General features: G+C 42.9%; 1 protein-coding gene across 1 annotated transcript; it reads right to left on the reverse strand.

Moving 5' to 3' along the window:
- LOC138625395 (rho guanine nucleotide exchange factor 26-like) lies at positions 1 to 27,385 on the reverse strand. The gene is made up of 15 exons (XM_069706278.1): positions 27,175 to 27,385; positions 25,221 to 26,764; positions 24,562 to 24,613; positions 24,253 to 24,395; positions 21,690 to 21,746; positions 21,070 to 21,230; positions 18,012 to 18,164; positions 17,707 to 17,836; positions 17,086 to 17,164; positions 16,644 to 16,729; positions 15,631 to 15,785; positions 10,356 to 10,565; positions 1,533 to 1,603; positions 1,174 to 1,278; positions 1 to 798 (listed from the first exon to the last, which is right to left on the reverse strand). Exons 2-15 carry the CDS (start codon positions 26,667 to 26,669, stop codon positions 656 to 658), a joined length of 2,994 nt encoding a protein of 997 aa, XP_069562379.1. The 5' UTR covers positions 26,670 to 26,764; positions 27,175 to 27,385; the 3' UTR covers positions 1 to 655.
- Between the last annotated feature and the right edge of the window lie 559 nt (positions 27,386 to 27,944).

Here is a 27,944-nt window from a genome sequence, read left to right on the forward strand (position 1 = left end):
TTCCTTATTATCTCTTGTCACGCTCAACAAATTCATAATTACACAAAGTTCCTCATCACATGGCATGAGTTTCATGAACAGAGAGCGCACACCAGGCTGCTGTCAAATTCCCACCGTTTGGTCTCCTTTACCGTGTTATCCTATTACGTAGCACGTCACAACAACAACAACAACAACAAAAGAATATGCTTGAAAAAAAAAAAAAAAATTTTTTTTTACAAATTTAACACTTAACAGTTGTTACGTGGCGGCATAGTCGGAAGCAGTGGCTTGAGCTGTGGGCGTGAAGTTTGCTAACCAGCCGGGGAGTTAATCAGCGTGGCAGACCCCACTGTCAAACCTTCCCGCCCACACGGGGACCGATTCAGTAATTAAGTAAATCTCTGTTTGTTCTTTGGGAGTCCAACAGCGCGCCTGAAATTGAATGGAGGCTGAGAGCAGAGGTCCCGAGTTGTGGCTTTGCCGTTATCCCACCGTGAGGATCCGGCAGCCACGCTGCTCCACACGGTCCCCGAAGGCAGGCCACCGACGCGGTTAGTGAGCTCATTTGTCTGGGTTGAGAACTTAAAAGCGGCGGGTCGCCGGCGGGTCGGAGGGTCGCTCACAGCCGGGGGGGGAAGCCCTCTGCGGGTTAAGCAGCCGGCTCATCGCCCCGTCACACGTTAGTCTCCAGCCCCTGCAGGCGGTCCATCCTCTGCATGTTGCGTTCAATGGTGGCCTGGCACGTGATTGGTTCGGCGCACTCTGCTAGGAACCACCCCCTCTCTCCGTCACGCAGTCGCTCGCCTTCGTACCAACCTGAGAGGAGAAAATATATTTACAGGGTAGCTGAAGTGTGTATTGTCTGGCACTTCCTTCGTATGTATTTAAAAAAAAAAAAAAATTATGCTTTCTGTTCTTCAACGTGAAAGTCAGTTGCTATGGTCACCAAAAGGGGAATGACGTTTTGTGTTTTTGTAGGTTTCAAACTATATCTTAAATCGGGTTCCGTTGTGACACTGAACCGAGGAAGGTGTAGAGCTGCATGATTAAAAAAAAAATAAAAAAAAAGAGGGAGTTGACGACGGGGGGAGAGGGGGGTGGGGGGATGAGGGCTATTAAAGTGGGTGAGTGAGGCTGTAGGAAGAGCAAGACAATGAGACGGACCGGTAGAGGCGGCGAGCGCTGACGTACCGTCTTCCACAGTCTGCGAGACCAGCACCACATCAGCCACCTGCAGGGACAACTCATCCGGCTGCTTGGCCGTGTAGGTTCGGATCACCTCCACCTGCATGACGTCTGGATGAACACAGAAACACAAGTCTGTCAGTCATTTCAGTGGCGTTACACTGACCGCTTTTATTTTATTTTTTTTAATGTTTCTTAATGGAAAAAAGCCATTTTATAGTGAGATGTGAGAAAAACAGTTGCAACAGATAACCACGAGGTGGTGCAATAGGGCAACTGAAAAGGACAGGAAGTCTTTTAAGTGTGTGTGTGTGTGTGTGTGTGTGTGTGTATGCGCGCGTGAATTGGAGGTAGTGGTAACTTACTGATTCTGTCCTGACTCTTCTTATTGTTCACATTGTGGCCCAAAGCAGTGATCCATCGAGCGCGCTCATTCCTGAAAGCACGTGACAACACAGGAGCAATTTATTCAACTTTTCTGGCACCACAAGGCTTCTGAACACGACGCAATGTTGTATTAACTTCACTTCTCTTCACTGTTTAATGTTTACTGCGAGAATTGCTCACCTCTTAAATTACTGTTGAAAGAGATCAGCGCTTTTCGTGTGGCGAACACCATGTTACAGCTGGGTTTGACAACTTATGCAGCTGCAAAGAACTGACTTGACTAAAACCCCCAAAACTTTAAATATACTTTGCTTGAGAGTTTGGCAACTCTTTATTTAACTATTTGAATGAAAAATGGATCTAAAACATTAGATTGTCACACAAGTCCTAAAAGTAGATAAACCGAAACCAATTGGGTGACACTTACTGTCCGAGGCGAACGCGTGCTCTCAAAACAACTGCAACTAAACTTTGTAAGCTGTTGCTTTTTCGTTACAACCCTACTGTGCAAATCTCTGTGGTTTAGTGTTCTCCTGATGGTGAACTTAGGAACCTTTACATTGGCCAACGTGAGAGAGGTGTTCGGTTTCCCTGGCTTGTTATCCCCCTGATTGAAAACAACTGACTCTAATTTAACTTTCTAAATAACTGCCAAACCTAGAGGTTCTCACACTTTTGGCACACACTGATGTACAATATTGGATAGTTTTTAAAAAAAATTTTTATCAGAGAATTAATGATAAAGTATCATATTTTTGTCTCTTTAGTTTATTTGGGGTCTCTTTGTCTACTTTTAGGATGTGTGGCAATCCAATAATGTTTTAAGTCACATTTGAGCAGAAAAACACACTTTAAAAGGTTTCATAAACTTGTAAACGCCGCTGTAAGCAGACCTGCATGCACGCAGCCTTAGAAACAATCGAGGTGAACAAATCATTTTGTGGCCCGGCAACTTTTGCATTCCCTCCCCCGTCAGAGAGAGAGAGAGAACAGAGGTGTGTTTTCACACAGAGAACCGAGGAGAACATGCACAAAGGCTGATTCTCAGGAGAGGACAGACCTGCTTTTGCGTTCTCTCTCTCTCTCTTGTGTGTTTCATGTGGGAAATAAAACAAAACAAAAAAGAGGTGGGTGGAGCTGCGCAGGTCAGATTCCATGAAACTCTATCTCTCAATTCACCTGTTCCGGTAGAGGAATTAGAAAGAGCAAGCGAGCAAGCAAGAGGCAAAGCGAGTTCAGGAAATGAACCAGAGAGGGGTTTATTGAGGTCCTCTGTGACTCAGCGCTGTCGGCCCGCGTCGTGCACGTTGGCACAAACGCAGGCTGAAAGTGGCAAGGTGTGGGGACCGTCTTCACGAGGGCCTCAAAAGGACCTCAACGGGCAAGTCCCGTGAGTCAGACCTCATCGCTGGGTTCCCGTTGTGCGCACGCCGTTCTGATCCTTTTTAGGACGCAAAGGCTGTAAAACACCAAACCACGTCATCCCTCGACAACTGTCCTGATGATGTGAAATCATCACAGACCTTTATGACCATGGTTTTTGAATAACATCATAAACTTAGGAGGCCAGGTTGCAATGTTATGACTCGTAAAATGTGACCTTTGGATTTGAGTGATACATTTTCACGGTCCTTAATCAACAACTGTGGAACCCAGTCACCTCTCCTTGGTTGCTTTCAGTATGTTCCAATATCGCCAGTGAAATTTGGGGGTCATTGTCCAGGTGGTTAATATTCACCCACTAGTGATTTCAACCATTTCTCTCAAGTGACATATGCAAGATATTGGGAGTAAATTCACGGGACACCAACTATCAGAGAAACAATGTGCCCGCCTGTTGCTTCTCCGTATGTCTAAATGTGCAAGTTCTTGACATTCGTCGGAGCTGCTCTGTGGGAAAGGCAGCTGCTCGTCGTTGTTGTGGACAGCTGGACACGCATGCCAACAGTCAGATACATGTGCACATACAAGAGCACACAACGCGGCGGGTCGGCTTCCCACGCCGACACAGCTGACATGCTTTACTTAAACCATTCATCGAGCACAGAGCCACTGGTTATCTGTGGACTGTGAGGCATGTACCAAATGTGGTTTCAGGTGTATATATATAATATATTATATATATATATATATATAATAATAAAAAAACACCCCTCCTGGGAGTGAGAATAGTGCACATTCACAAACAGCAAGTGCTCGCCCCTTGTGCGGATCAGTATTTTTATTGTAGTAAAGCTCCTGCTGTCTTCAACCATTCAGCTTAAATAACAAGAGAATGCAGAGAATCATGAATCCTCTCTCAGAGGTTCCTGCTTCAAGAAGAGAGATCCCGCTGCTGCACTGTAAAACCTCTTTCACACAAGAGCAGATAAAGAGCGATGACAGCCTCCTTCTAACCGTCCCTCCTCTGGCAGCTGAAAATCCCCACCGGGCCGCTGTTTTCGTCTCATTTCAGTTTCTTCCCGTCTAACTTGTTTACTCCCGACCGAAATCGCTCCCTTGTTTCCATCTTCCGCAGAACGGCATTCGGGTACGATTCCTACCCCTCAGAAGAAAACACGGCACTATTTCTGCTCGGAACGAAGCAGCCGAGGGAAACTCCCGGGCAGGCAGAACAATTCGCATCAGCAACTTTCTACGTTATCACATAAACGAAAGCAGACATGAGTAAAATCGTTTTTTTTTTTGTTTGTTTGTTTTTTTTAAACAACCTGCGCGTGTGCAGCAGAAGTCTGGTTGGGGCTGTTGCATAATCGGCGCTGCTTTGTGTTATAGCTGCATATCTGGCTGACAGAACTGTTTTGCTGCAGACTTGTGTAGCTGCTCTGTTCCACTAATAGAGAAGCACTATTCACTGACTCTGGACTGGACACAGCATCAAGGTCATGTGGACGGGACGCTGACATGCAAAACCCACGGAACAAAAGGATACACAGAAGAGAGAGAAAAGGAAGAGGACACAGACAGAGAAGAGGAGAATCACAAACACTGTCAGACAGCAGCCACACAGAGAAGCTTGTGCTACTCAGAGCCAGCCGTCTCTGTGAATTCTTGAAGTGTTACGCCACCGCGAAGGGCAAAGATCACCTACTATGCAGCACGTGCTGCTTGGACCAGTGATACACTGACCCGGGTAAGGCACCAGCTTAAAAGGTCAGCAGGTAGAGAACAAACAAACACACTGACAGGAAAAAAGTATTTTTTTTTTTTTTTTTTAAGTTTCATTTACACAAAAACACAAACAAAACAAAAAAACAACCAACAGACGCGCCGTCGGTCAGAATGTGCGGGATTTCACGTTTGCACTCGAGCTGCACTTCAATTTAGTGGTGAAGTGAACAATTTACCGAAGAAGAGCCACTTGTTTTTCAGCGGGGTGGGCAGACGTCCAGGCAAAAATGATGCATACACACGCTCTGACACTAATTAACAAGGAACTCCATGAACAGGCCTGTAGGTCTGTGGTCCTCTAACTGTCACAGCAAAAACAAATCAGCTGACCGCCATGCCCTCTCCAGTCAGCAGCTTCCTTTTGAGGCTTGTTGACCACTTTGTCAAGACTAAAATACAAACTACAAAATGTCTAAACCGGGTTTGGGACTTATTTGATTACCGCGCCTGATATTATATGAAATATATGACAAAAAAGTCATACTATAGCATGTCGTCCGAAATATGATCAAAAAGTCATACTATAGCATGTCGTCCAAAATATGATCAAAAAGTCATACTATAGCATGTCGTCCAAAATATGATCAAAAAGTCATACTATAGCATGTCGTCCAAAATATGATCAAAAAGTCATACTATAGCATGTCGTCCAAAATATGATCAAAAAGTCATACTATAGCATGTCGTCCAAAATATGATCAAAACGTCATACTATAGCATGTCGTCCGAAATATGATTAAAAAAAAAAAAGTCACATACTATAGCATGTCGTCCAAAATATGATCAAAACGTCATACTATAGCATGTCGTCCAAAATATGATCAAAAAGTCATACTATAGCATGTCGTCCAAAATATGATCAAAACGTCATACTATAGCATGTCGTCCAAAATATGATCAAAACGTCATACTATAGCATGTCGTCCAAAATATGATCAAAACGTCATACTATAACATGTCGTCTAAAATATGATCAAAAAGTCATACTATAGCATGTCGTCCAAAATATGATCAAAAAGTCATACTATAGCATGTCGTCCAAAATATGATCAAAACGTCATACTATAGCATGTCGTCCAAAATATGATAAAAAAGTCATACTATAGCATGTCGTCCGAAATATGATTAAAAAAAAGTCACATTATAGCATATCCGAAATATGACCCAAAAAAAATCATACGATAGCATGTCGTCCAAAATATGATCAAAAAGTCATACTATAGCATGTCGTCCAAAATATGATCAAAAAGTCATACTATAGCATGTCGTCCAAAATATGATCAAAAAGTCATACTATAGCATGTCGTCCAAAATATGATCAAAAAGTCATACTATAGCATGTCGTCCAAAATATGATAAAAAAAAAAGTCATACTATAGCATGTCGTCCAAAATATGATCAAAAAGTCATACTATAGCATGTCGTCCAAAATATGATCAAAAAGTCATACTATAGCATGTCGTCCAAAATATGATTAAAAAAAAGTCATATTATAGCATGTCGTCCAAAATATGATAAAAAAAAGTCATACTATAGTATGTCGTCCAAAATATGATCAAAAAGTCATACTATAGCATGTCGTCCAAAATATGATAAAAAAAAGTCATACTATAGCATGTCGTCCAAAATATGATCAAAAAGTCATACTATAGCATGTCGTCCAAATATATCAAATCACTAAGTCATGATTATAGCATGTATCCAAAATATGATCAAAAAGTCATACTATAGCATGTCGTCCAAAATATGATCAAAAAGTCATACTATAGCATGTCGTCCAAAATATGATCAAAAAGTCATACTATAGCATGTCGTCCAAAATATGATCAAAAAAAAAGTCATACTATAGCATGTCGTCCAAAATATGATCAAAAAGTCATACTATAGCATGTCGTCCAAAATATGATCAAAAAGTCATACTATAGCATGTCGTCCAAAATATGATCAAAAAATCATACTATAGCATGTCGTCCAAAATATGATCAAAAAGTCATACTATAGCATGTCGTCCAAAATATTATCAAAAAGTCATACTATAGCATGTCGTCCAAAATATGATCAAAAAGTCATACTATAGCATGTCGTCCAAAATATGATCAAAAAGTCATACTATAGCATGTCGTCCAAAATATTATCAAAAATTCATACTATAGCATGTCGTCCAAAATATGATCAAAAAGTCATACTATAGCATGTCGTCCAAAATATGATCAAAAAGTCATACTATAGCATGTCGTCCAAAATATTATCAAAAAGTCATACTATAGCATGTCGTCCAAAATATGATCAAAAAGTCATACTATAGCATGTTGTCCAAAATATGATAACAAAAAGTCATACTATACTGTGTCATCCAAAATATGATCAAAAAGTCATACTATCGCATGTCGTCCAAAATATGATCAAAAAGTCATACTATAGCATGTCGTCCAAACAGTGGTGCACATGCAAAAAGTCACACTAAATAGCAATAAAACCCCCTATCAAACCTCGAAGCTCCTGATTGTGAAATGACAACCATTTTGCTGTCTTTATTGCGTGCCTGTCTGTATGACTTATATAACTTTAAAACATGTTAGGGAAGAGCAATCAACGGTGCAGTGGTTGGCATTGTTGTCTTCCAGTCAGAAGGTTGCAGTTTTCGAGACCCGATGTCGTCCGAAATATGGTCAAAAAGTCATATTATAGCATGTCCAAATTATGAAAAAAGTCATACTATAGCATGTCGTCCAAAAATATGAAAAAAAAAAAAAGTCATGACATTTTTTTGGGGGATGACATGCTATAGCATGACTTCTTTTTTTTACCTGGCTTGCACAGCTGAAGGGGGGATTGATCCCACAACCTTCTCTCTGTGAGGCATCAGCGCTAACCACTGTGCCACTGATGGTATTGACTGCCATGTACCTTTTGGACAACATACTACAGTATGACTTTTTTTATGAAGTATTTGTACAACATGCAATAGTATGACTTTTTTTTTGAACTGACATGCTTATCTCAAGTGGGAATCAAACCCAGGAACTTCTCACTATGAGGCAACTGTTCTAACCACTGCACCACTGTGCCAATTGTCACACATGGGATGACATGCTGTAAATATGAAAAAAACAAAAAAATAATAATATTATAGTATGTTGTCAAAAATATGAAAAAAAAATAATTATTTTGATAACTTTTCATCTCCCAGGTGTTAAGATAGGACAGACACAATTTCAGATCAGTACGTCAAAGTCTGTAGGAGGACAATACAACATGTGTTAATCGCCAAAAATGGCGACTAAATTCAAAATGGCGATAACTACAGCCTGGACTGGTTATCAAAATAAATAATTCAAAGATCAAGTCACCTGGGTGAGCTGATGAATTTGTGATAGACATTATAATGTATGCATTTATCATCTGGAATATAAAGCATCTTAAACTATAATAAAAACTGACGATACGTTGTACAATACTGTCCACAGTTACAGCAGTAAAAGGACCGACACTTATTGTCAGGTCTGCTTCATTTGACTCCTGAAGAGGCTGATAATATTAACAACACGTCCGTCCACGTGTCACGTCGGGTTCGATCAATAAATTGTGATTAATGGACGGAGGAGAAAGAAGTTCCTCCGGCCATCGACACTGACGCCGTCTAAAAGGTGAGACACGGGACGGCGAGGAAGGATCGGAGGGGGAATGGAGTAGCGGGCGGGGGGGGGGGGGGTAGGATTAGTCATGGGAAACATCCCACACAGCAATGGTCTGTTGCTAGGCAACAACTTAAACAATGCCTAGTAACTACTGTGAGACGGTTGCCAGGGTCCCCCCCCCCCTCTCCTCCTTCTCCTTAGCTCATTCAGTACTATAGTGAGTGGAGCGCTGAGCCCTCCACACACACACACACACACACACACACACACACACACACACACACACACACACACACACACGAAAACATAAATAATCTCAGGGCTCTTTACACGGTAAAGACAAGACTTTACAGTAATCCAACAACTCCAACACTAGCAGCATTTGGCAACTGTGGAGAGAAAAAACAACAACTCCCTTTTAACAGGAAAAAAAAAATCAGCTCACTTACAAAAGTGTTGCACGTCTGACCAACCGTTTTCTATTTATATTCAGAAGACTAAAAGATCCCCCAAAAATATCATGAAAATACATATTTGAGAAGATAACAAGAGTTTCTGCATTTTTCCTTACAAATAACTCAAAACAGTCAGTTAAAAAATTAACTGTGCAAGTCCTTAATCACCTGCACATGCGCCGAGCTTCTCTCACGGGGGGGGGGGGGGGGGGGGGGGGGTGTCCTGACTCAAAAATAACTATCACTCTAAACTGGTGTCTTTCTGTAATCTGACAGTCGACTGAATCCCCTCTCGTGCTTTAAAAACTGTATATTCTAAATTTGTGATCCTTTTAAGAAGTAAAATTTTAACTGAAATCCTCACGTAATGCAGTCACAGGGACAGTACGTGCATGCACAAAAAGACTTTACGGCAGTAGAAAAGTCTCCGTACAGTGCATTTCTCCACACAAAACGCTGCCTACAATAGAAAACCACAGCTTCTGTAATGACAATACAGAGGGAGGTTCTCTGACTACACAGGAATGAGGGGGAACAGGCCCCGTGCATATGAAAACACTCCTTAACAAATAATCACAGTTAAAACCAAGTGTGCGCTTGTGCATTGGGGTGTGTGTGTGTGTGTGTGTGTGTGTGTGTGTGTGTGTGTGTGTGTGTGTGTGTGTGTGTGTGTGTGTGTGTGTGTGTGTGCGCGCGTGTGTGTGCGCGCAGGCTGCAACTCCCAACGCTAACTAGAACAAACAAACCCTGTATGAAGCTCAATATACAGCAGATTTATTTTGTTTGTGTGGGTTATGTAATCTGCACATCCTCGCTTTTCCCTCTATTTGCTGTACAAAGAGAAATGGAATCAGGGACGGGGTGGTTTGAACTTCACCGACACAGCTACAGGCATGACTTTTGAGGATTTTCAAAGCAGCTGCACATGCAACACATTTAAACAACAAGCAGTACAGTTGAAACAAAGGGAGCTGCTTCGCTTACAATAAATGACTGGGCTGGAGGACACTCGGTAAACAGAACAATTATCTGGTCCAGCCAGTCTGTTTTACAGTACGGCTGCAGATGGTATAAAGGGCACATAAACAGTGAGGCTCAAGGTCTGTCTTGAGAAGAGACGTAACAAAATACCCCTGTGACTCACAAGGGTGCAAAACTACACTATGAAATAAGAGCTAAGGAGAGAAGGGAAACAGGATTTCCTTGCGTCAGGTTAAAAGGCATATTGGAGCACATAAAGGAAAGATAAGGCTGTAGAAATCTGACCTCAGCTGGTTCTCACAGAGACGAGTGCTCAGCCATTAGAACATTGAATTGAGATGCACTCTGCTGTCTTAACTGAAGCCAACATGTCAATCTCAAACCTTACGAGTGCTCTGGACCACCGATATGTCAGCTATGTAAAAGAAATGATTCACAGGTGCCCGGCCTTGTAAATCTGTAACTGAAATGCAAGTGCAGCAAAAAAAAAAAAAAAGACAGAACAATTAAGAGGGACAAAGATCAAATAAATAAATAATAATAATAAAGGACTCACAGCAACTCTGTTCCCAGGATCATGGGCACCTTTTCACCGGAGTGGTTGCTACGGAAACGCAGTCGGAAGAGGTGGTTGGCGCCGGCTTGCCGTGAGCTCAGCATGCTGGCGGTGCTTCTGACCGGTGACAGGTTGAGATCCTCGGGCTGATAGGTACCCACCCAGATCTGATCCCTCAGAGCGTAGTCTATCACCGTGTAACTCTCCTCACTGACAGAAACACAAGGACAGAAAGGAATGTTTTATAGGTCTCCTTTAATGTTTTCAACATGCTTGTAATTCAGTGAACTTCACTCAGCTGAGATCAAGTCAGATATATTTCAAAGTGTGACAGAGGATTTGGTGAGTGCCATGTTGCACTGCTGTTTTCCTACAGTAGCCCAGAGAGGACAAACCAAAAAAAAAAAAAAAACTGTCTGTAGAGTAGGACTTGTTTTGTTTGTGAGTTTCGAGGCCACAGTAGATTCTCCCACAGGCGTGAGAGGGGAGGGTTCAGGCTAGGGGTGTTCAGTTGGGTTCAGTCTGCAAGAACAAAACTTACAAAATTAACCAATTTTCATTTTGTGATCTATGATACAACTGGGACTACACTGACCGTATATTGCATATTATTATTATTATTATTGTTTCGCAAGTTGTTATTAAGACTTGATTAGGATGCTTCTATTGTGCCATTTTGATTTTTTGTAGTAAACATTTTGGCTCACATTGCGGTCATTTCAAAGAAGTTGCTCGTTTCAAAGTTCTGAAATGGCTTGTAAGCCTTTCCATTTGCAAACTGTACTTCAGGGTATAATACACTCTTCTGGTTTTTACCCCAACATGGGAATTGTACACCAGTCAGAGTTTTTCCATTAATATATTAAAGTAACATGTTGAAATGTCTATATACACATGAAAGATGACAGAGGGCAATGGCTGTGATGGCAACGAAAATGAAAATGAAATTAATATGAATATAAAGATATGCCATATATTCAAATCAAATATTTGTTTTGCAAAAATAACAAACCAACAATGACAAAATAAGAATTGGTAATACATAATAATGGCTGGCTGTTGTGTAAGGTCTGCAGCAGCCGTCCACTCCCTCTCATATATTGAATTTAAGCTTATTGTTTTCAGTAGAGATCAAGTTTCAATCCCTGAGAAACCACAGACTGTGTAGTTAATCAAATTCACCTGGATTAATAAATCAAATGTCACATTATTTCTCGGATTCCGTGCCAGTCTGAACTCCAAACAATCAGCTGTCTACATCTCAACACTAAATCAGCCCCCCCCCTCATCCCCCCGGGTTCTTCAGTTTTTGCCAACATTTCCCATGAGCACCTTTACCTGAGCGCGACTTGACCCCGTGGCGCATGAACCAGTCGGAAACATCTGGAGCTGATTGTGAAACACGGTACCCCTAATGCGGCACTGAACTCGCGGAAAAGGGTGTGTGTGTGTGTGTGTGTGTGTGTGTGTGTGTGTGTGTGTGTGTGTGTGTGTGTGTGTGTGTGTGTGTGTGTGTGTGTGTGTGTGTGTGTGTGTGTGTGTGTGTGTGTGTGTGTGTGTGTGTGTGTGTGTGTCTTCATACTGCTCTGAAGAACAGGAGCAGAAGTCCAGCTCACATGTGATTTATCAAGCAGACACTGAAACAAGCGAAGCTGCTACCGGACAGCAACTAGCTCCCTGTGAGCATTAGAGCACATGTATCCATGCTGAGCACACACACACACACACACACGAGCAGGGACAAAGGCATGTCCATGTTCTCCTCTCTCTCTTTCACCTGCACACACAAACTGTGGACCCCGGGGTCATGATTGCTTGGGGAATCCAGACATGGTTGGGAGGTTCTCAACAAGGTTCAACTGTTACCCATCAGCCCCTATTGTTCACAACCAATTAGACCTCTTGGAAGAGGAGAAAGAAAGCACATGGAGAGACTTATAAGACAAATGAAGTCAATAGAATAGATGTCTCTCCAAGCATGGACTAGGAGAGACAGAAAGTGCTGGAAGAGATGCTATTTGTGGTAAACCTGCTGGAACTACAAGCTGAAGCTAAAGGAATAGTTTTAACATTTTAGGAGGGAGCCACAGTTTACAAAAAGACTGGAAATAGTGGGAAACTAGCCTGCCTCTAGTTTCCACCTGTACAACCACAAATCATCAGTTTTACACTTTGGTTTTTGAGCCAATTAAACAGACAAAAATAACACTTCATAGGTGCAGTCAGGCAGATTTTTTTTTTTTTTTCTTTCCTCAGTGGAACTAAATCAAGCAAGTCCAGGCACAGGTTCCATCTTAACATTTAACACGTGTATATCCACTTTCTGATGTCAATCTTGGCAAATAACCGTTGCCCCATAACTTACTGTGTGAAGTAGCCTATTCCTTTATCTCATACTTTCCTTCAGTTTTATTAACCCCTTAGATTTGGAACTGGTTTTGTGAAAAGATCACATTAGAAAGAAGATCTAAGGTTCATCTCTCAGGTGGCACAGAGAAACCAAAGCGTATGAGCTATCAAAAAGACATTATATTCCAGTAATTTATACATTCACTATGATCACTTATTTCTACCTAAATTTGGAAAACTACCATCCAGTTAAAGTGTATTATTTCAGATTACTGTTCAGAGATAAAAAAAAAAAAAAATAAAATAAAAAAAAAAGTCTTTATTTTAATAGATTATCTGAGCTGGATTTTAGGGTCATTGGCATTTAGGCTCCTGACAGCCCTGTGGGTAAAATGCCTGAAATACCATTTGCATGACACTTGCGAATGGGGTAAGGAGGGGGGGAATTTGTGGGGTGAGTCTTGTAACAAGCGTGGGTTAGTGGGTGGACCGTCTTAGATCATTGCTACAGAGTAGAGGAAGAAAAGTGGTAAATAGTTGCCATATCCTATGTTGCAGTGCAGGAGAGAGGTGATAAAAACTGAAATAATGTGGGGAAAGACAACATATTGTCCTTCACACAAGCTACTTACACAGAAACAAACACTTATCCTTGTTGGTATGTGAATCTGTTGTTGGAGATAGTGCAGGCATCTACAGCGCATTATCACCACTGTACCAGCATGACATTCCCACACACACACACACACACACACACACACACACACACACACACACACACGCACGCACACACACACACACAAAGACCACAAGGCCATGACTGCCACAGAGGAATAGAAACAACAGAAAGAATAAAGCAAAAAGAAAAGAGAGATGGAAACCTCAACAATAATGAAAGCTGAGATAATGCCCAGCATTCACAGAGGAAAAGGCAGGATGTGAAGATGAGAGGAGCCAGCTGGTGTGTTATGTAAGTGTTCCTGTGAACCAGGGTGCAGCAGATCAACACTTTCCCGGTGCGTGACGATAGCCCAGTCTGACATGTGGTGGGTTTCCAATAGCCCGACCCAATTTGGATCCAGTTTGAAGTCAGCAAAATGGTCAGATTTGTTCAACTGAGAGAGGAACAAATATCTTTACCTTCTTACCTTTCGAGATTGTGCAAAAGATAATGTGCAAATTTCTTCCAGTGGGATTCAAAATAAATTGTCTTCTCTTGGAAAAATACATAAACCTAACTTTGAACATCGAACTAAATTAGACTTTTTGTTCTTGAATAGTTATAACGGAGTTGCAACTAACAGTGATGATTGCAAACACGTATTTGGACTCTCTTTCTCCTCAATACTGAGGAATATGGGCCTCTACTATGAAAACATTCTGAGGTCACAGCTTTGTTTTTTTTTCTCTACTGTATAAGTGCTGAAGCTTTGACCTTTTCACCCGTTCCTTCTGGTTTTGAGAGTATTCCTTGAAATATAAGCTTGTGAAAACGAGACAAGAATAAGGTGGAAGGACTCAAGTAGACTATTGCATTTGGCAACAAAGTGTGTTTCTCTCTCTCTGTGTGTGTGTGTGTGTGTGTGTGTGTGTGTGTGTGTGTGTGTGTGTGTGTGTGTGTGTGTGTGTGTGTGTGTGTGTGTGTGTGTGTGTGTGTGTGTGTGTGTGTGTGTGTGTGTGTGTGTGTGTGTGTGTGTGTGTGTGTGTGTGTGTGTGTGTGAGATAAAGTAATAATGACAGGGAAGAGGGCTATTGTACCATTAAGTCTAAGAGCGTTTGTGACCTGGTGCCTGGCTAGCCTTGTGTACCCCTGGCATGTTTTTGTTGTGATTACTGAAGATGGAGTGCAGTAGAGTAGCGTGCCACAGCAGGGCTCCAGTCCTCCCCACAGTACAAACCAATATTATAACAGCTTCTCCCATTCAAAAGCACACACACACGCACAAGCGCACACTGATTCCGGAGCACTCCCTTTCCCAAATCCCTCTTCCAAACACAGGCCCTACACCACACACTGCTGGAGTTTGCCGTCCCAGATCAGATTCCCAGAAAAATATCATACGGAATGTTTCTTTTCTCTCTTTTTTTTTTTTTTTTTATGATTCTTAGGAATTCTTAGTCGGCGAGCGGCGGGACAATCAGTTCCAGACTCAGAGGGCGATGGACGGGAAAGATTTATTTTGGCAAAAGCAGACGTGCGTGCGCGCGCACCCACACTACACGCACATAACTGAAAACCACATCATTTCAAGTCCTCTTTATGGCTTATTTGAACAGTGTTGCCTAAAACTAGAGGAGACAGAGGATGAGGAAAGTAGACTCACTGGCACGGCTGACAATAAGCAGGTCCGCGAGCCCCGGGTGATTCATGGCAGTGGGACACGTTGAAACCTCAACAACTTTGAGAAAAACAGGCTTCGATTCATATAGCAGGTTCAGGTAATTACACCTGTTCAGCTTAATAAACACACCCATGAAGGAAAAGGTCATTGGGGAAGATCAGTCTGCCTGTACAGTGCATCTACAGACACCAATCTCTCTATTAACTTGTTAAAAAATCTTCCTTTCAGATGGAAATTATCTCTCACTGTGACTGAAGCAGTTTTTTCTGTTGATTTTCCTTTATTTTAATTAGTTTGGCTTTCTTTCCACCTCGGACAGCAATAATTGTTCGTTGAAAGTGGCCCATTTCCTGTGACAAGTTCACACAGGAGGAAAGAGAAGACAAAATTGCATGCTGTGTACTCGGGGTCCTGGACTCCTGCAGTTCGTACGCTAACACGCAGTAAAAACCAAACGCTCGCGATAACACTTCCGCCCTCAACATGTCAGAACAGTTATGAGCGAAGCCTGCACACTGAGGTCACACTCACACCAGCGAAATCATATGCAGAGCCTGCGTGTCCAACAGTTCTCCATCGCTCACCTCTTCTTTCTGGTGACGATGAGGACGTCATTGAAGAGGAAGAAATAGACCTGTTGCCGGATCTTCCGCTTGAGGAAAATGCTGTTTTCCTCCACGAATGCAGTCAGCTCCCCTCTCTTTACCATCCACCTGGAGGACGAGACCAGGGGGAAAGGCTGGAGGAGAAGGAGAAAGAAAATATGATGAACGGGAGAAAGACAATAAAATCGAACAAAGAAATGTAAAAATGTCTGTAACGTTGGGGCGATCAGAAGATGCTAAATCACAGTTTGTGTGAGAGCATGCGGGAACAGCTGGCTGTGCAGAGTGAGAATAGGTTCACTAGACATCCGTGAGTCCCAAATATGCCAACAGCTATTTCCCACACTACTTAGACCTACTTAAGCCTGCCAAGCCTTGTGTGCATTGTGTAGGTGCTCGCCAAGTGACAGCAGTGAGTGCTCTTTGTATGACTGTCTGCGTGTGTGTACAAGTCATCTCTGAATACTTACACGTTTTACCTACTCGCCACAAACATAAAGAAGATAGTTTAAACTTTTGCAGAATCCACTTTGATTCTTTGGTAAGAATTAAATGAGAAGATCGGCAGCACTTGGTAAATATAAAGCTATGCCGAGTAGCCAGTTAACTTAGCTTCGCATAAACACTGGAAACAGCATTGTCCCGTGCAAAAATGTTCACGTGTAAAACATTTGACTTTGATTGTTGTTTGTACATTAAAGAAATGAAAAATGTTACTGAGTAGCCTTAGTACTGAGAATGACAAGCAAGCTGTTTCCAGTCTTTACGCTAAGCTAATCAGCTGTTGTCTGTACCTTGATATTTAAAAGAACAAAGAGGGCATCAATTTTCTTATCCTGGTAAGAGGTGAACAAGTTTATGCCCCTAAAATGATGGCCTACGACTGTAAGCTTGTTGATGTTGGTTTTTAACCATAATTGTTTTTTTCCGCACAAGAAAAACTATCCATACCAAGTGTGCATCAGTTTAGATATTTCACACCACGTCCATACCTTGATCTTGAACTCCAGCTGAGAGTTGATGGTGTACATCATTTCAGTTCTCTCCATTGTGCGAGCTCCTTCATTACACTTTCGTACTACACACACACACACACACACACACACACACACAAACACACACACGCGGTGTCCATCAATGACATTGTATGGAATCATTCTGTTTTTCACTTTGTATCCATGTATTATAAAATTCCAGCAATGCTATGTTGACAGAGCGCTCCTTAATTGATCTGTTAACATTTATCAAGTACAAGAAATGCTGGAAATTTACAGTTTTTGCAGGAAACCAATAACTATATCTATTTTGACAATATTATTCTTACAAATAAAAAGGGAAAAAACTTTATTGATCGACTCATTAATCATGTAAAGCTATTTAACTCCACTGTTTGGAAAAAGGCAAGCTTTTACATTGAGATTGTTAACTGCTTACTGACCTTGCTGACTGCTTGTAAAGCTTTCTTACACTCTTCATATTGTGCCGAGTCTTTAGACGTCTTCTGACAAATTGTCTGCAACATAAAAATTAAGGACCCAAATCAGTTACACTAGTTTATACCATAAAATAAACATAAAATACACTCATGCACAATAACCCACAACAACCCATTGCTCCCAGATACACCACACACTCAGCAGCCTGATCAAATATTGAAACTGTGGGAAGAAATGAATTGAACACAAACTTTCTCAGGATCCAAAAGCCTCTGAATGTACAAGCATAAACTCTAAGAGTCCCTCGGGAGACACTGAGGCGGATAAAAGTAGAGCAAGAGAGAGGAAGAGAGGGAGGCACAGTAGAGACAGAACAGTATGGTGATAAAGCAAACGTGAATGCGAAGAAGGAAGGAAAAAAAAACATTAAAAGGAGGAGAGAAGATTTAAATCAATTAAAATGATTAAGAAATGATGTAAGGTCACAAAAACATCTTTGCGGTCAGAATACACCCCGTGTAGAATCAGTCAGGGCAGTACGAATAAACAAACGGTTGCACAAGAGTCACAGTCTTGTAATTCCAATGCGTCTGCTACTGTATGTCTTTAATGCACTCACGTCCATGAGCAGGGGCAGCCGAGTGATCCTCTGCATGGGCAGGATGAGGAAGGAGATCATGGGGAGGTTTCTGCAGTCTGGATGGCCCTCGATTCTGGTCAGTACCTCCTTGAAAGCTGGATTCTTGGACCTGCAGGGAAGGAAGGAGGTAAACCGAGTTAGAGGAGTAACTGATGACACAAAGAGAGAAAAATTAGTTGGAGGAAGAGCCAACTGGTTCAAAGTACTGGAACAGCCATTTTGGATCACATCCATTAGAGATATGATAAGAGCATCCATGTGTGTGTGTTTCCTCGGTCACTCACACCAGCTTCTGCAGGGTTCTCTGCTGGTAGACCTCATTGGAGCAGTAAGTGATGTAAGGATCAAAGTTGGACTGAGAGTGCTTGCAAACGATGTCACTGATGTCCTCAATGACAATGTTCTGATGGTGTCTTTCCTCCAGTTCCTTAAAGAACCTAAACACAAAGGTGGTGGTGAAAGAATAGAGGTTAGTATGTCAGGGATTCACACCATACGTGGCAACAGCTTGAGTAAAAAGCATCAAATCCCGAGTCATCCCCCACTGGGGAAAATACAGGATACAACGACAGACACAAAGTCAGGAAGGTGAAAAGCGCTGCCGACACCTTACTTCTAAACCTGCTGCGAGATCCCAAAAGAGGAACTCCCCACCTCTTAAAATAGATACAGCCTGCCATTAACCATAACACAGAGGCTTTTCCTCTTCCTGAGCTCCACCAGATGGCCATTTTAACAGCATGCCACATGTCCAACTTCAAGAGAAAAAGTGTTTTTGCATGCACGGACTTAGGTGACAAACAGGAAACTGTTGCACAGAGACAGGACGCTGACCTTGACCGGTTGGACCAGGTTTGAGCTCATCTGCAAAAGCAATTCTAGAGCCTTTACCCAGCTCCATCCCGACCTACTGCATACACGCACATATTGCTTTGGTTATCTATGGGAAACAATGCTTCTTGTGACCATGTGGCCTCCTGTTCATGCCTGACCCCTTACTCTTTGAACTGTACTCTCTCTAACGAGGGCACACAAGATAACAAAAAAACAAACACATGTATCCCTGCCCTCTAGCCCAGGTCCAAAAGAATTATTCTGGGCTTTAGCAGGTCAAGGCTGCACAAATTCAGGCAGCAAAACATATTGACCCGAATAACAGAATGTTGTCAGGTGAAGGTAAAAGGAGTGAAGTCAGGTTCAGGAAATAAAAAAAGAAGGAAATTCCCAAAAGCAGGGTTCGCGCATGTACTGAAAAAAAACAACAACCCAGAAGTATCAGCCTTCAGGGGTATGTTCTCTGTCACAGTTTGCCTCGGTGTTAACGTTTGTTGTTGGAATTATAAAGTCTGCTGTGGATGAAGTATGTCATATCATGAGGATGTAAAATTAAAGAGTCTATACGCAAAACCCACTCACTTTCACACACAGATTACACAGGCACCTGCAGGTAGAATGATATTCAGATATTGTATTGAAAGGTTAAACTGAAAGCCCGACAATCTGTTCCAAGTACAAAAAAAAAAACATCCCGTTTAACCAGCGCTATAGGCTACAGTGTATCTTTAGATCTTCTATCTCTATTTCCATGTATGCAGGTGGTGACGGTACAGTTTCACATTACTGTGTGTGGTCTGTGTATAGAAATGAGAAAGGGAGATAGATATGGGCTGCAACAAGTCTAGACACAGGACGGAACTGCTGAGGAATTTACAAATGCCACCAATCATGAGAAAGAGGCAACGTGACATAACGTACCAGTCCTGGACATGTCAGTCCACATGTGCCAAATAAACATCAGAAAGTAAGGATTTCCTGATAGTGGAGACGAGTCAGATATACATAGATGGAACACTTTATACAAGGAGTGAGAAGAGGGCTACAAACCTGATATGGAATCCTTGAACAAATGTCGTGAACAGTTGCACAAGAATGGCAGTGAATGCTCTGCATGTATGCACACGCACGCACGCACGCACGCACACACACACACATATCGTCACTGAGCTATAATAAAATAAAACTCAGTAAAAGAAACTCTTGAAAAGGCTTTTCACACTTGCATTTTTAGCCCCGGGTGAACAAACACCCTCGGCAACAGGAACAGGATAGCTTACCCTCATTTCCCTGGTTAAGGCCCCCCACTTTAAAATTGGAGGCCAGGGTTAATATATACAGAACACTCTTTGTTTTTGACTTTGCAATGCTGTAGCAGGTCACAAGTGGTTTCAGTTGTGTTCAAATATTATACATTTTGGACTAGATGTGGTCTCAACCATTTGCTGAGTGAAGTCAACAGTCACCAAAGCAGGCATGAGTCCGTTTCCCGCTGTCAGCAAAGAAGGACAGAGGACTGCTCCAATGGTGATCACAGACTTAGGAGCAAGAGTTCTGTTATCATAACTAATACTGATCTGCCAATATTCATGAACGGAGTCACAGTCAAACTTCCATGATCACAGTGAACTGTAACCTCTGGAAACTACCTGAGAAATGATGTGATGTCTAAAAGTGACTATATAAACCTGAGAAAAAAAGATATGGGGCCAGAAATTCCCCTGTCAATCATTTGCAGCAATAATGGTGTCTGGTCCTGCACGGTATTTGCTGAGGCTGCACAGATTTCACCAGTCTCAGCTTTCATGGCCTCCAATGCATGAGTGTTTCCATCAGTTTATATGACCATTGAAAGTTCATGGCTACTTGGTCACGAATGTCATGAAACAGTCTACACGCATGCATGATGAAATCATGACTGACAGGTACACTCTGAGGACTCATAGCAGTGAATTTTGGCTATGGCACAGCCATCCAGTCTGCTTGTGTGCTCTCAGGTAGTGAGCAATGTTCATTTTAACAATATAATAATAATTAAGCAGAAGTGTCGTGTTGTTCTTTGTCATCTCTCTCATTTTGCCCTTCACTTCGTCCCGGGCTCTGTTTTCTGTCAATCAGCATGTGACCTCAAACAAACAAGAACTCAGCGCTGCTTAAACACAATCTATTCACTGAAATCAACTCTAACTGAAGGTAGAAGAAAAGCTGAACAATTGCAATCAACATGCAGTGAATAGTATTTCGAGACACGCCTGAGATGGGACGAGTGCAGTTTACTGAATGTCCAATAGAAGAAAAGGATGTCGCTCATTAGCCACAACTAAAAGCCGTACACACCGATGGAGGACACGTGAGTGAAGCCTAAAAATACCGACCAACACGTAACAACCAAAACAACCAACTAATTCCTTCACACTAAAAAGTTCAATAAACAAACAATACAAAGAGTCTCAAATATGAAGATAGATAACAATGTATATTATATGCATAAAAACTACAAAAGCTTACTTTTTGCTCGCCTCACAGACATCGCTGATGTTGGAGAAGAGGTGGTGGCGTTCGGTCTTGGTCATGGCCTCGCTGAGCTCTGCAGAGTTCTTAAACATGCGGATCAGGATCTCCAGACTGTGGAGATAAGAGTGCTCCGACGAGATCACCTCAAAAATGGTCTACAGGAGAGCAAGAGAGAGAGAACAGAGAGGGACAATGAAAGTAAGAAATTTGGGTTTCAGTTATCCTACTCGGCCCTCAATCACTAGGACACGCTGTCATGAACATGTTTGACATTCCTGTAGGCTTAGATCATATTTGGAAGGTTTTTAAACAATACCATGCACATCTAAGTACTTATGAATCACTCTTCGCTTTCTGACTGTGTCTTGGATACTTATTTGTCATGTGTCTTTCTCTTTTTCCACTTCATAATGAATTTTCTTTTACGGCGTGATAGTCCGTAATGCAGATTTCCTCTTGTGCTCCTTTAATGGATTTTTTATTGGTCTGGTGGCGTTTACGGAGACCAAATGGACAGCTTTACTCCCCGAGAGCTCAGTAACTCTCAACATGTGTATGTGGCCCAAAATTTGATTATTTTCCCTCTGAACTTAAGAGCAAAAAAGGATTCCTACCTCTTGTCTTTTGCGTTCCTCCTGACTCAACTGGTCCGACAGGCCACTTTTCTTTACCTAAACAAAACCAAATAAAACCAAATCAGAAGAATTATTTCAAAAGTCATTAAAAGAGTTAAAATACAAAGTCACAGGTTTTTGTTTTTGTAGGTCAGACGCCCTTTGCATTTATAGCACGGGGTGTGTGCTGTTGGTGTTTTTGTGTGTGACTGTTGTCCCCACACACAAACAAAGGAGCACTTAGCATACCACACTGAATGGGAAGCTGATGTATAAAATGGGAAAAGAAAAACCTTCACTCAATAAGGAGGCGCAAGGCAAATGTCGAAAAAAAGGATATTTGTTGTAGCTACAAAACTCTGTAGGTGAAACGAGCGTCTCTTGTTCTGTCTTTGAAAGTGTAATTTGGCTGTAAGCATACGGTTAAAAGAAAAGTGTGCTTCAGTGTGCGTGTTGGTATGTGGCTGGTGAGTTTTGGTCCAGAGATATTTGAATAAGGCTGACACTAAGCCATCTTTTGGAATGGACTGGGTGTGGAGTGCTATCGAATTAATCAGCCTGTGGCTTTGTGACTGAATGTAATGTTGAGTTAAAAGCATGCCAAATTATCATGTTTCACTAAATATAACTAATATGACCTGGGGCACACTCATATCATACAGTTCACACGAGCTGGCAGAAATCCTGACAGGCCATTCTTCCTGACTTTCCACTAGATTCTCATCCTGTTCTGTTATAAAGGGACAAGGAAGTGATACTGCTCCTTCAGGAGTAGTATCACTTCTGCAGGGAGTATCTGCCCTGCAGTCCTCGGCAAACACTGAGGATAAACAAACCTGCAGCAGTTCTTCCATTTCATTCCTTTCACAAGTAAATGGTCTGTACTTGTATAGCGCTTTATCACCTTTTGGTCTCAAAGCACTTTAACATAGTTTTCCCATTCACACACTAATGAGACAGATCACCATGCAAGGTGCTGCCATTCACACACCGATGGTACACCATCGGGAGCAACTTAGGGTTCAGTGTCTTGCTCAAGGACACTTAGGCATGTGGACAGGAGGAGCTGGGGATCGATCGAACCACCAACCTTCCGATTAGTGTTCAACCCACTCTACCGTCTGAGCCACAGTCATCCGTTTTATTAATCATGGTTTTACTTTCTATTCTGACAAACCTCCATTTCACTAGATCAGCAAAGACTGCTATCACTATGCAGCTGAAAGTTCTTAGTGTGCCAGCAACAATGCACCCTGTCGGGCCAACTCAACTTGACCCGGCTTTGCACTGCTCAGTCATTGGCTGTAACTAGAACACAATTAATTAGGTATCTTTATTCATAGGCAATTGAAAAGATTCTGTTTTGTTGTTTCAAGTTGAATTACACAAAGAAAACTTCAAGCAACGCGAGTGCCCCCAGTGGTTATAGCTGAAGGGCAAACCCCACCTGCTCAGACTACCAATGATTCCGGGAAATATGAACATTCCGTGCTGTGATGTTTCATCAAACCCCAAATGACGAGAGACCGGTAAGAGAAGGGAGGAGCTGCATGACAGGAGACTTGATGACACATGAGGGCAACTTGTACATCTGGTTCTTTGCTTCATTGGAACAAGGCAACATTTCCTGTCACATCAAGACAATGACAGCGTCATGCCAGCATTTTGTAGATGATTTGAAAGGTAGAGGGAGATTTGTCAGTGTTAGAGCATGTACTGTCTGGCCAAACACATTCGTGCAAACAGGTATACAAAACACACAAACAGATCAACAGCTGTAAAGCAGCTGTGATGGAAAGCTCACTTCAGTCCTGGTCAGCCTGGTAATGTTTGGTTGTGCTCAATTTACTTCTGTGTCTTGCTGACATGAACAAGAACAGATGTTGTCTTGAGTGTTTTTCTAGTTCAATCTGATGTTCTTTTCATTAGTGTCTGAGGACATATGTCCAGCAATTCAGATCCAATCCTAACTGCCTCAATCTCAGCTATGACCAATATTTGCTCCCACACTATCTATGCTCAGCGAGTAAACAAACAGATGGGAATGCCTTAGTAGAAAACAAAATTAGTTCATTCCCCCTCCAATATATGCCTTCATTCCAATCCCTAACGATATTATGTAATGCAGAGCCACCACATGTCTCCCGAGAGGCTACATTTTAAGAATATTTGCAGTCTGACGAGTATACACCGTTTGCCAACACACTGGCTTTAAGCCCAGCAGTGCTTCCAAGACTTCCTGTGGGTCTGGCTGACGGACTGTCTGCCTCCCTGCCTGCCCGAGTCCTACAAGAAAGGCTCCTGTACTCCCTGATTAACGCAGTGAGGGGCAGAGGAAAGCAGCAACAGTGGGAGGATGGGTATGGACTGTGGCCAAACTGGCTATGACAGCATTCTTCAGAGCAGTAGCATTCCAAGACTCCACAGGCACAGCTGAGTTTGTCTATGTACAGTATGTAGAGAAAAGGTAAGGCGGATATAAGGAGAGAAGATGGAAGGTAGCATAACTCTGCACGTGTGGGTGTGTGTGTGTGTGTGTGTGTGTGTGTGTGTTATGTCTGACCACACTGAGCTGGCTCCAGGAGATACGTATGGGTCGGTACTGGACCACGATGCCGTTATCAGGTTTGGCTTCTCCAGAATCAGCATCCTCATCCGAGTCATTGTGTAAGGCCTTCTCCTGGTAGTTCTGGTACAGCTCCTCCTCTGAAAGAGAACGGTGTGAACAGAAAGATCCATTATTTAGGAGTTTTAGAAAAAGAAGATAATTTTTTTTTTTTTTTTTTTTTTTTAAAGAAAGACACAAAGTCAGCAAAAAGAGGAAAATGAGGGGAGGAGCGCGGTGAAAACGAAACAGATGGATGTTTCTCACCTTCACTATCAAATGTCCGCTGAGGGGTCAAAACTTTCCTCTTATCCGGACTCTGAAAGAGAAACCAAACACAATCGTATTAAATTGGGCAAATTTACACCAAAAAACTGGACGTGAAATTGACGTGTACCTCTGCCACCTGTCTGTGCCCTTTCTGGTGACCTCCTTTATTGACCCCCCGTCTAATTACAGAGCCACTGTGTATTTAGTGTGTATGTGTGGGCACTGTGTCACATCACGTCATATCTTCCAACAACCACATTAATTGTTTCCCCGTTCCTTCTGCTGCTGCTGCTTAGTTTGTTCCACAATACCCTGCCTGTGTTGGAAAGTTTACAATTTGGACTTTACCCTCCAAATACTGAAAGTCCACATCGAAGCCATCTTTGTGCAAAATCAAAACCCAAACCATGAGAGATTCTGATTAACCCGAGTGCAGAAATCTTAATCTGCTACAGCAAAGGAAAAGACGTAGAATAGTGTGTGTTCCTACGGTATTTCTGCGTTCATTCAAGCATTTCAGCATTCATCTGCATCATATGGTTTTAATTATGTCATAAAAAGCCCTCAAACTAATCTTTTTTTTTATATATATATTTTTGGGCCTCTTTAAGAGCACCAGTGTTTGACCAGGAGTTTGGACAAACAGATTTACGCACCTTATTTTTCCCGATGGTTTTAGGCTTTTCCGTTGCAGGGCTTGCAGGCTTTGACATCCTGGAGCTGGCAGGGTTAGGTGTCCCCGGGCTCGTAGGCTTTGCTGTTCCAGGGCTGGTGAGGCTTACACTGCCAGGACTTGTTGGGCTAACTTGTGAGGCTGGATTATCCATATCTGGCCCTTTGGTGACAGGCGGGTCAGACCGAGGGGCCTTGGGATCGACCGACGGGACCTCTGAGTCTACTCCACTCACAACTGCCCTCCTGTAGGACGTACTCCTCAAGCCTCTCCTTAGTGCCCCCGGGCTCTCACTTTCCCCTTCTGCTCCCTCACTGCGGCCCCCTCCTGTAGAAAAGTAGGCTCCTGTTTCCACCATGCTGAGGGCTTTCAACGCTCGCTTGGAATGATCCAACCCCAGCAGCCCTGCCAAACCTTGGCCTTGTGGCACAGAAAGAGACGCCTTGCTCTGCTTCATATCTGATGCCAATCCCTTGGGAATGAGCTGCTGGGTACCCATCTTGAGGGCAGCAGGGCTATGGGTGCTGAGGACAATGGAAGGAGAGGGAGAGATAGATGGGGAAAGAGACGGGGAGGGTGAGGTGGAGGAGATGGAGGACGATGAAGAGGCATGCCTGGCGTCCTGTGAGGATGCAGGCCAGGACGTTTGAGACTGTCTGAGATGTGCCTGCCCTCTGTCCGCTGGTGACGGAGAACGTGGGGTCGGTGGGTCTGACGAGGTTAAGGAAGAGAGCGACGGGATGCTGGAGGTGGAGCTGTGGGAGGGCGTGAGGGTACGACAGGTGGGAGGAGAGGAGCTGGATGTGGATGAAAGAGAGGACAGCTCGTGGTGGTTGTAGTTGTTGTTAGGAGTGTGTGGTGGCGAGAGGACAGTTGAGGAGCGGTTAGGTGGGACAGCTTCGGATGAAGGGGAACTCATCCCAAATGCTGTCTGGTCCTTCTGTGTGCTCAGACTGGACATACGTTTCTGGGGGTCCTGGGCATACTTTTCAGGCCATACTGTCCCTCCATTGCTGGGTTTCTCTCCGTTACGGTCTCCGTTATACACTCTATTGTCCAGTGAAGCAGATCTGTTATCCTCAGACCTGAATTTGGACAAGGAGAAGCGTCCGCTGGAAAGGTGCCCAATGCTGATGCTTCGAATAACTCTGGATTTCCTTGAGGGTTTATGTAGGACATGTTTTAACATCACAGTGTTCCTGCCCAAACACTTGGGTGTGACCACCAGTCTCTCAGCAGGCTGGCTCAAGGTGAAGGAACATTTGCTGTCCTCCACAGGGAAGTCTGTCGTTGTGACCCCATTTAAGTGGCAACTGAGGGGTCGCGGTTTGGGTTTACATGACTCCGGGGGGCTTTTTCTGTTGTCTGTGCGTCGTCTCCACAAAGGAGTGATGTTATTATTGGACAAATCCACATCGTTGCCGATATCCATTGTTGTGATGTGTCCGTGTCTTCTTTACTATCAGTATCCGAACCGTCAGGTCACAGTCGGAAACACTGCAGCACTGTAGAGACCTGATCTTACCCCTAAGGTAAACGAAAGAGAGCAATACCAATCAGTATCAGAGAGATCAGTGCTGTGACCAAATTCCCAAAGTTTACTCATTAACAGGAGCCAGATACTGGCAGCTCAAGTTAAGAAACACAACTCCCAGCAGAGCCACGCCAGTGAAGACTGCTGATCCTTTTGTATGTGCTCATTGTGGTGAAATGCCCCAGTTAAAAGCACAAAGCTGACAAGATACTGTTGCGAGCAATTACTGTAATAGTACAGAAGGGAAACAATAGTGGGTGACAACAGCAGTCTCCTACGAGTCTCCACTTGTGTTCTGTTGATGTTTGTCTCTACAGAAATCCAAAATAAACAGACACGCTAGAGAAACTTCCTGACTCATAGGTAGAAGATGTTCAGCAGGTTCGCGTTGGGTCCGACTTACCTCTAATCGGTCGGTCCGCTGCAGAATGCGGTCATTGTACCCGCGCTGTCGGTAGGCAAACTTCTTTGGCGAGACAACAAACATTAATGTGCTCCCAGCATGGTATCGAGAGCAAGTAAAGTTTGCGAATCCCGACTTGGAGCTGGAGTTACTGAAGTTACTGACCGACTGGGAAACTCGTGTGCGCGGTCGTGAAAGCGTCTGGAGCGCTGCGGAGTGCGCAGAGGAGTTTCTGTGACCAAGAAGAGAAGGGAGGGAGGGAGGGAGGGAAGGAGAGGGAGCGAGAGAGGGAGGGGAGGGAGAGAGCAGGGGACATTTCCGAGAAGAAAAAAAATTGTTTATTTTAAATGTTAAAACATCCACGCGTGTAAAATGACAAACAGGAAATGTTGCTATAGTCAAATAATGTCACGTACAGTAAGTTTTGGGCGCTAAAGCGAGGATTTCAAATGTAGGGTTTAGTCATCAATTAACCAAATTTGATGAAGAGTAGACTAAAACAGCTTGTACAGGGTTTTTTTTTTTTTAGTTTTTTTTTTTTTTTTAAAGTACTTTCTGTCTTTTCATGTACTGCCTCCATGGTGTTGAGGGGTACCACACCGTCTGTTGCGCGACTCCTTGTTCTACTCGCTTCTTGTTCTCTTGGCTGTACGTTTGGACCACACCGTCCTGCTACTGAATGAATTTAGGGCAGATCACATGGTGGTGTTGTGTAATCATAAAAATATATAAACGTCCCACTGTTACATCGCCTGCACCTGCAAAATCAA

This window comes from Brachyistius frenatus, unplaced genomic scaffold, assembly GCF_029030835.1.
Source record: "Brachyistius frenatus isolate BFR_SWC_R1_liver_20210118 unplaced genomic scaffold, ASM2903083v1 Contig_62, whole genome shotgun sequence".
In the NCBI taxonomy this organism is placed as follows: domain Eukaryota; kingdom Metazoa; phylum Chordata; class Actinopteri; family Embiotocidae; genus Brachyistius; species Brachyistius frenatus.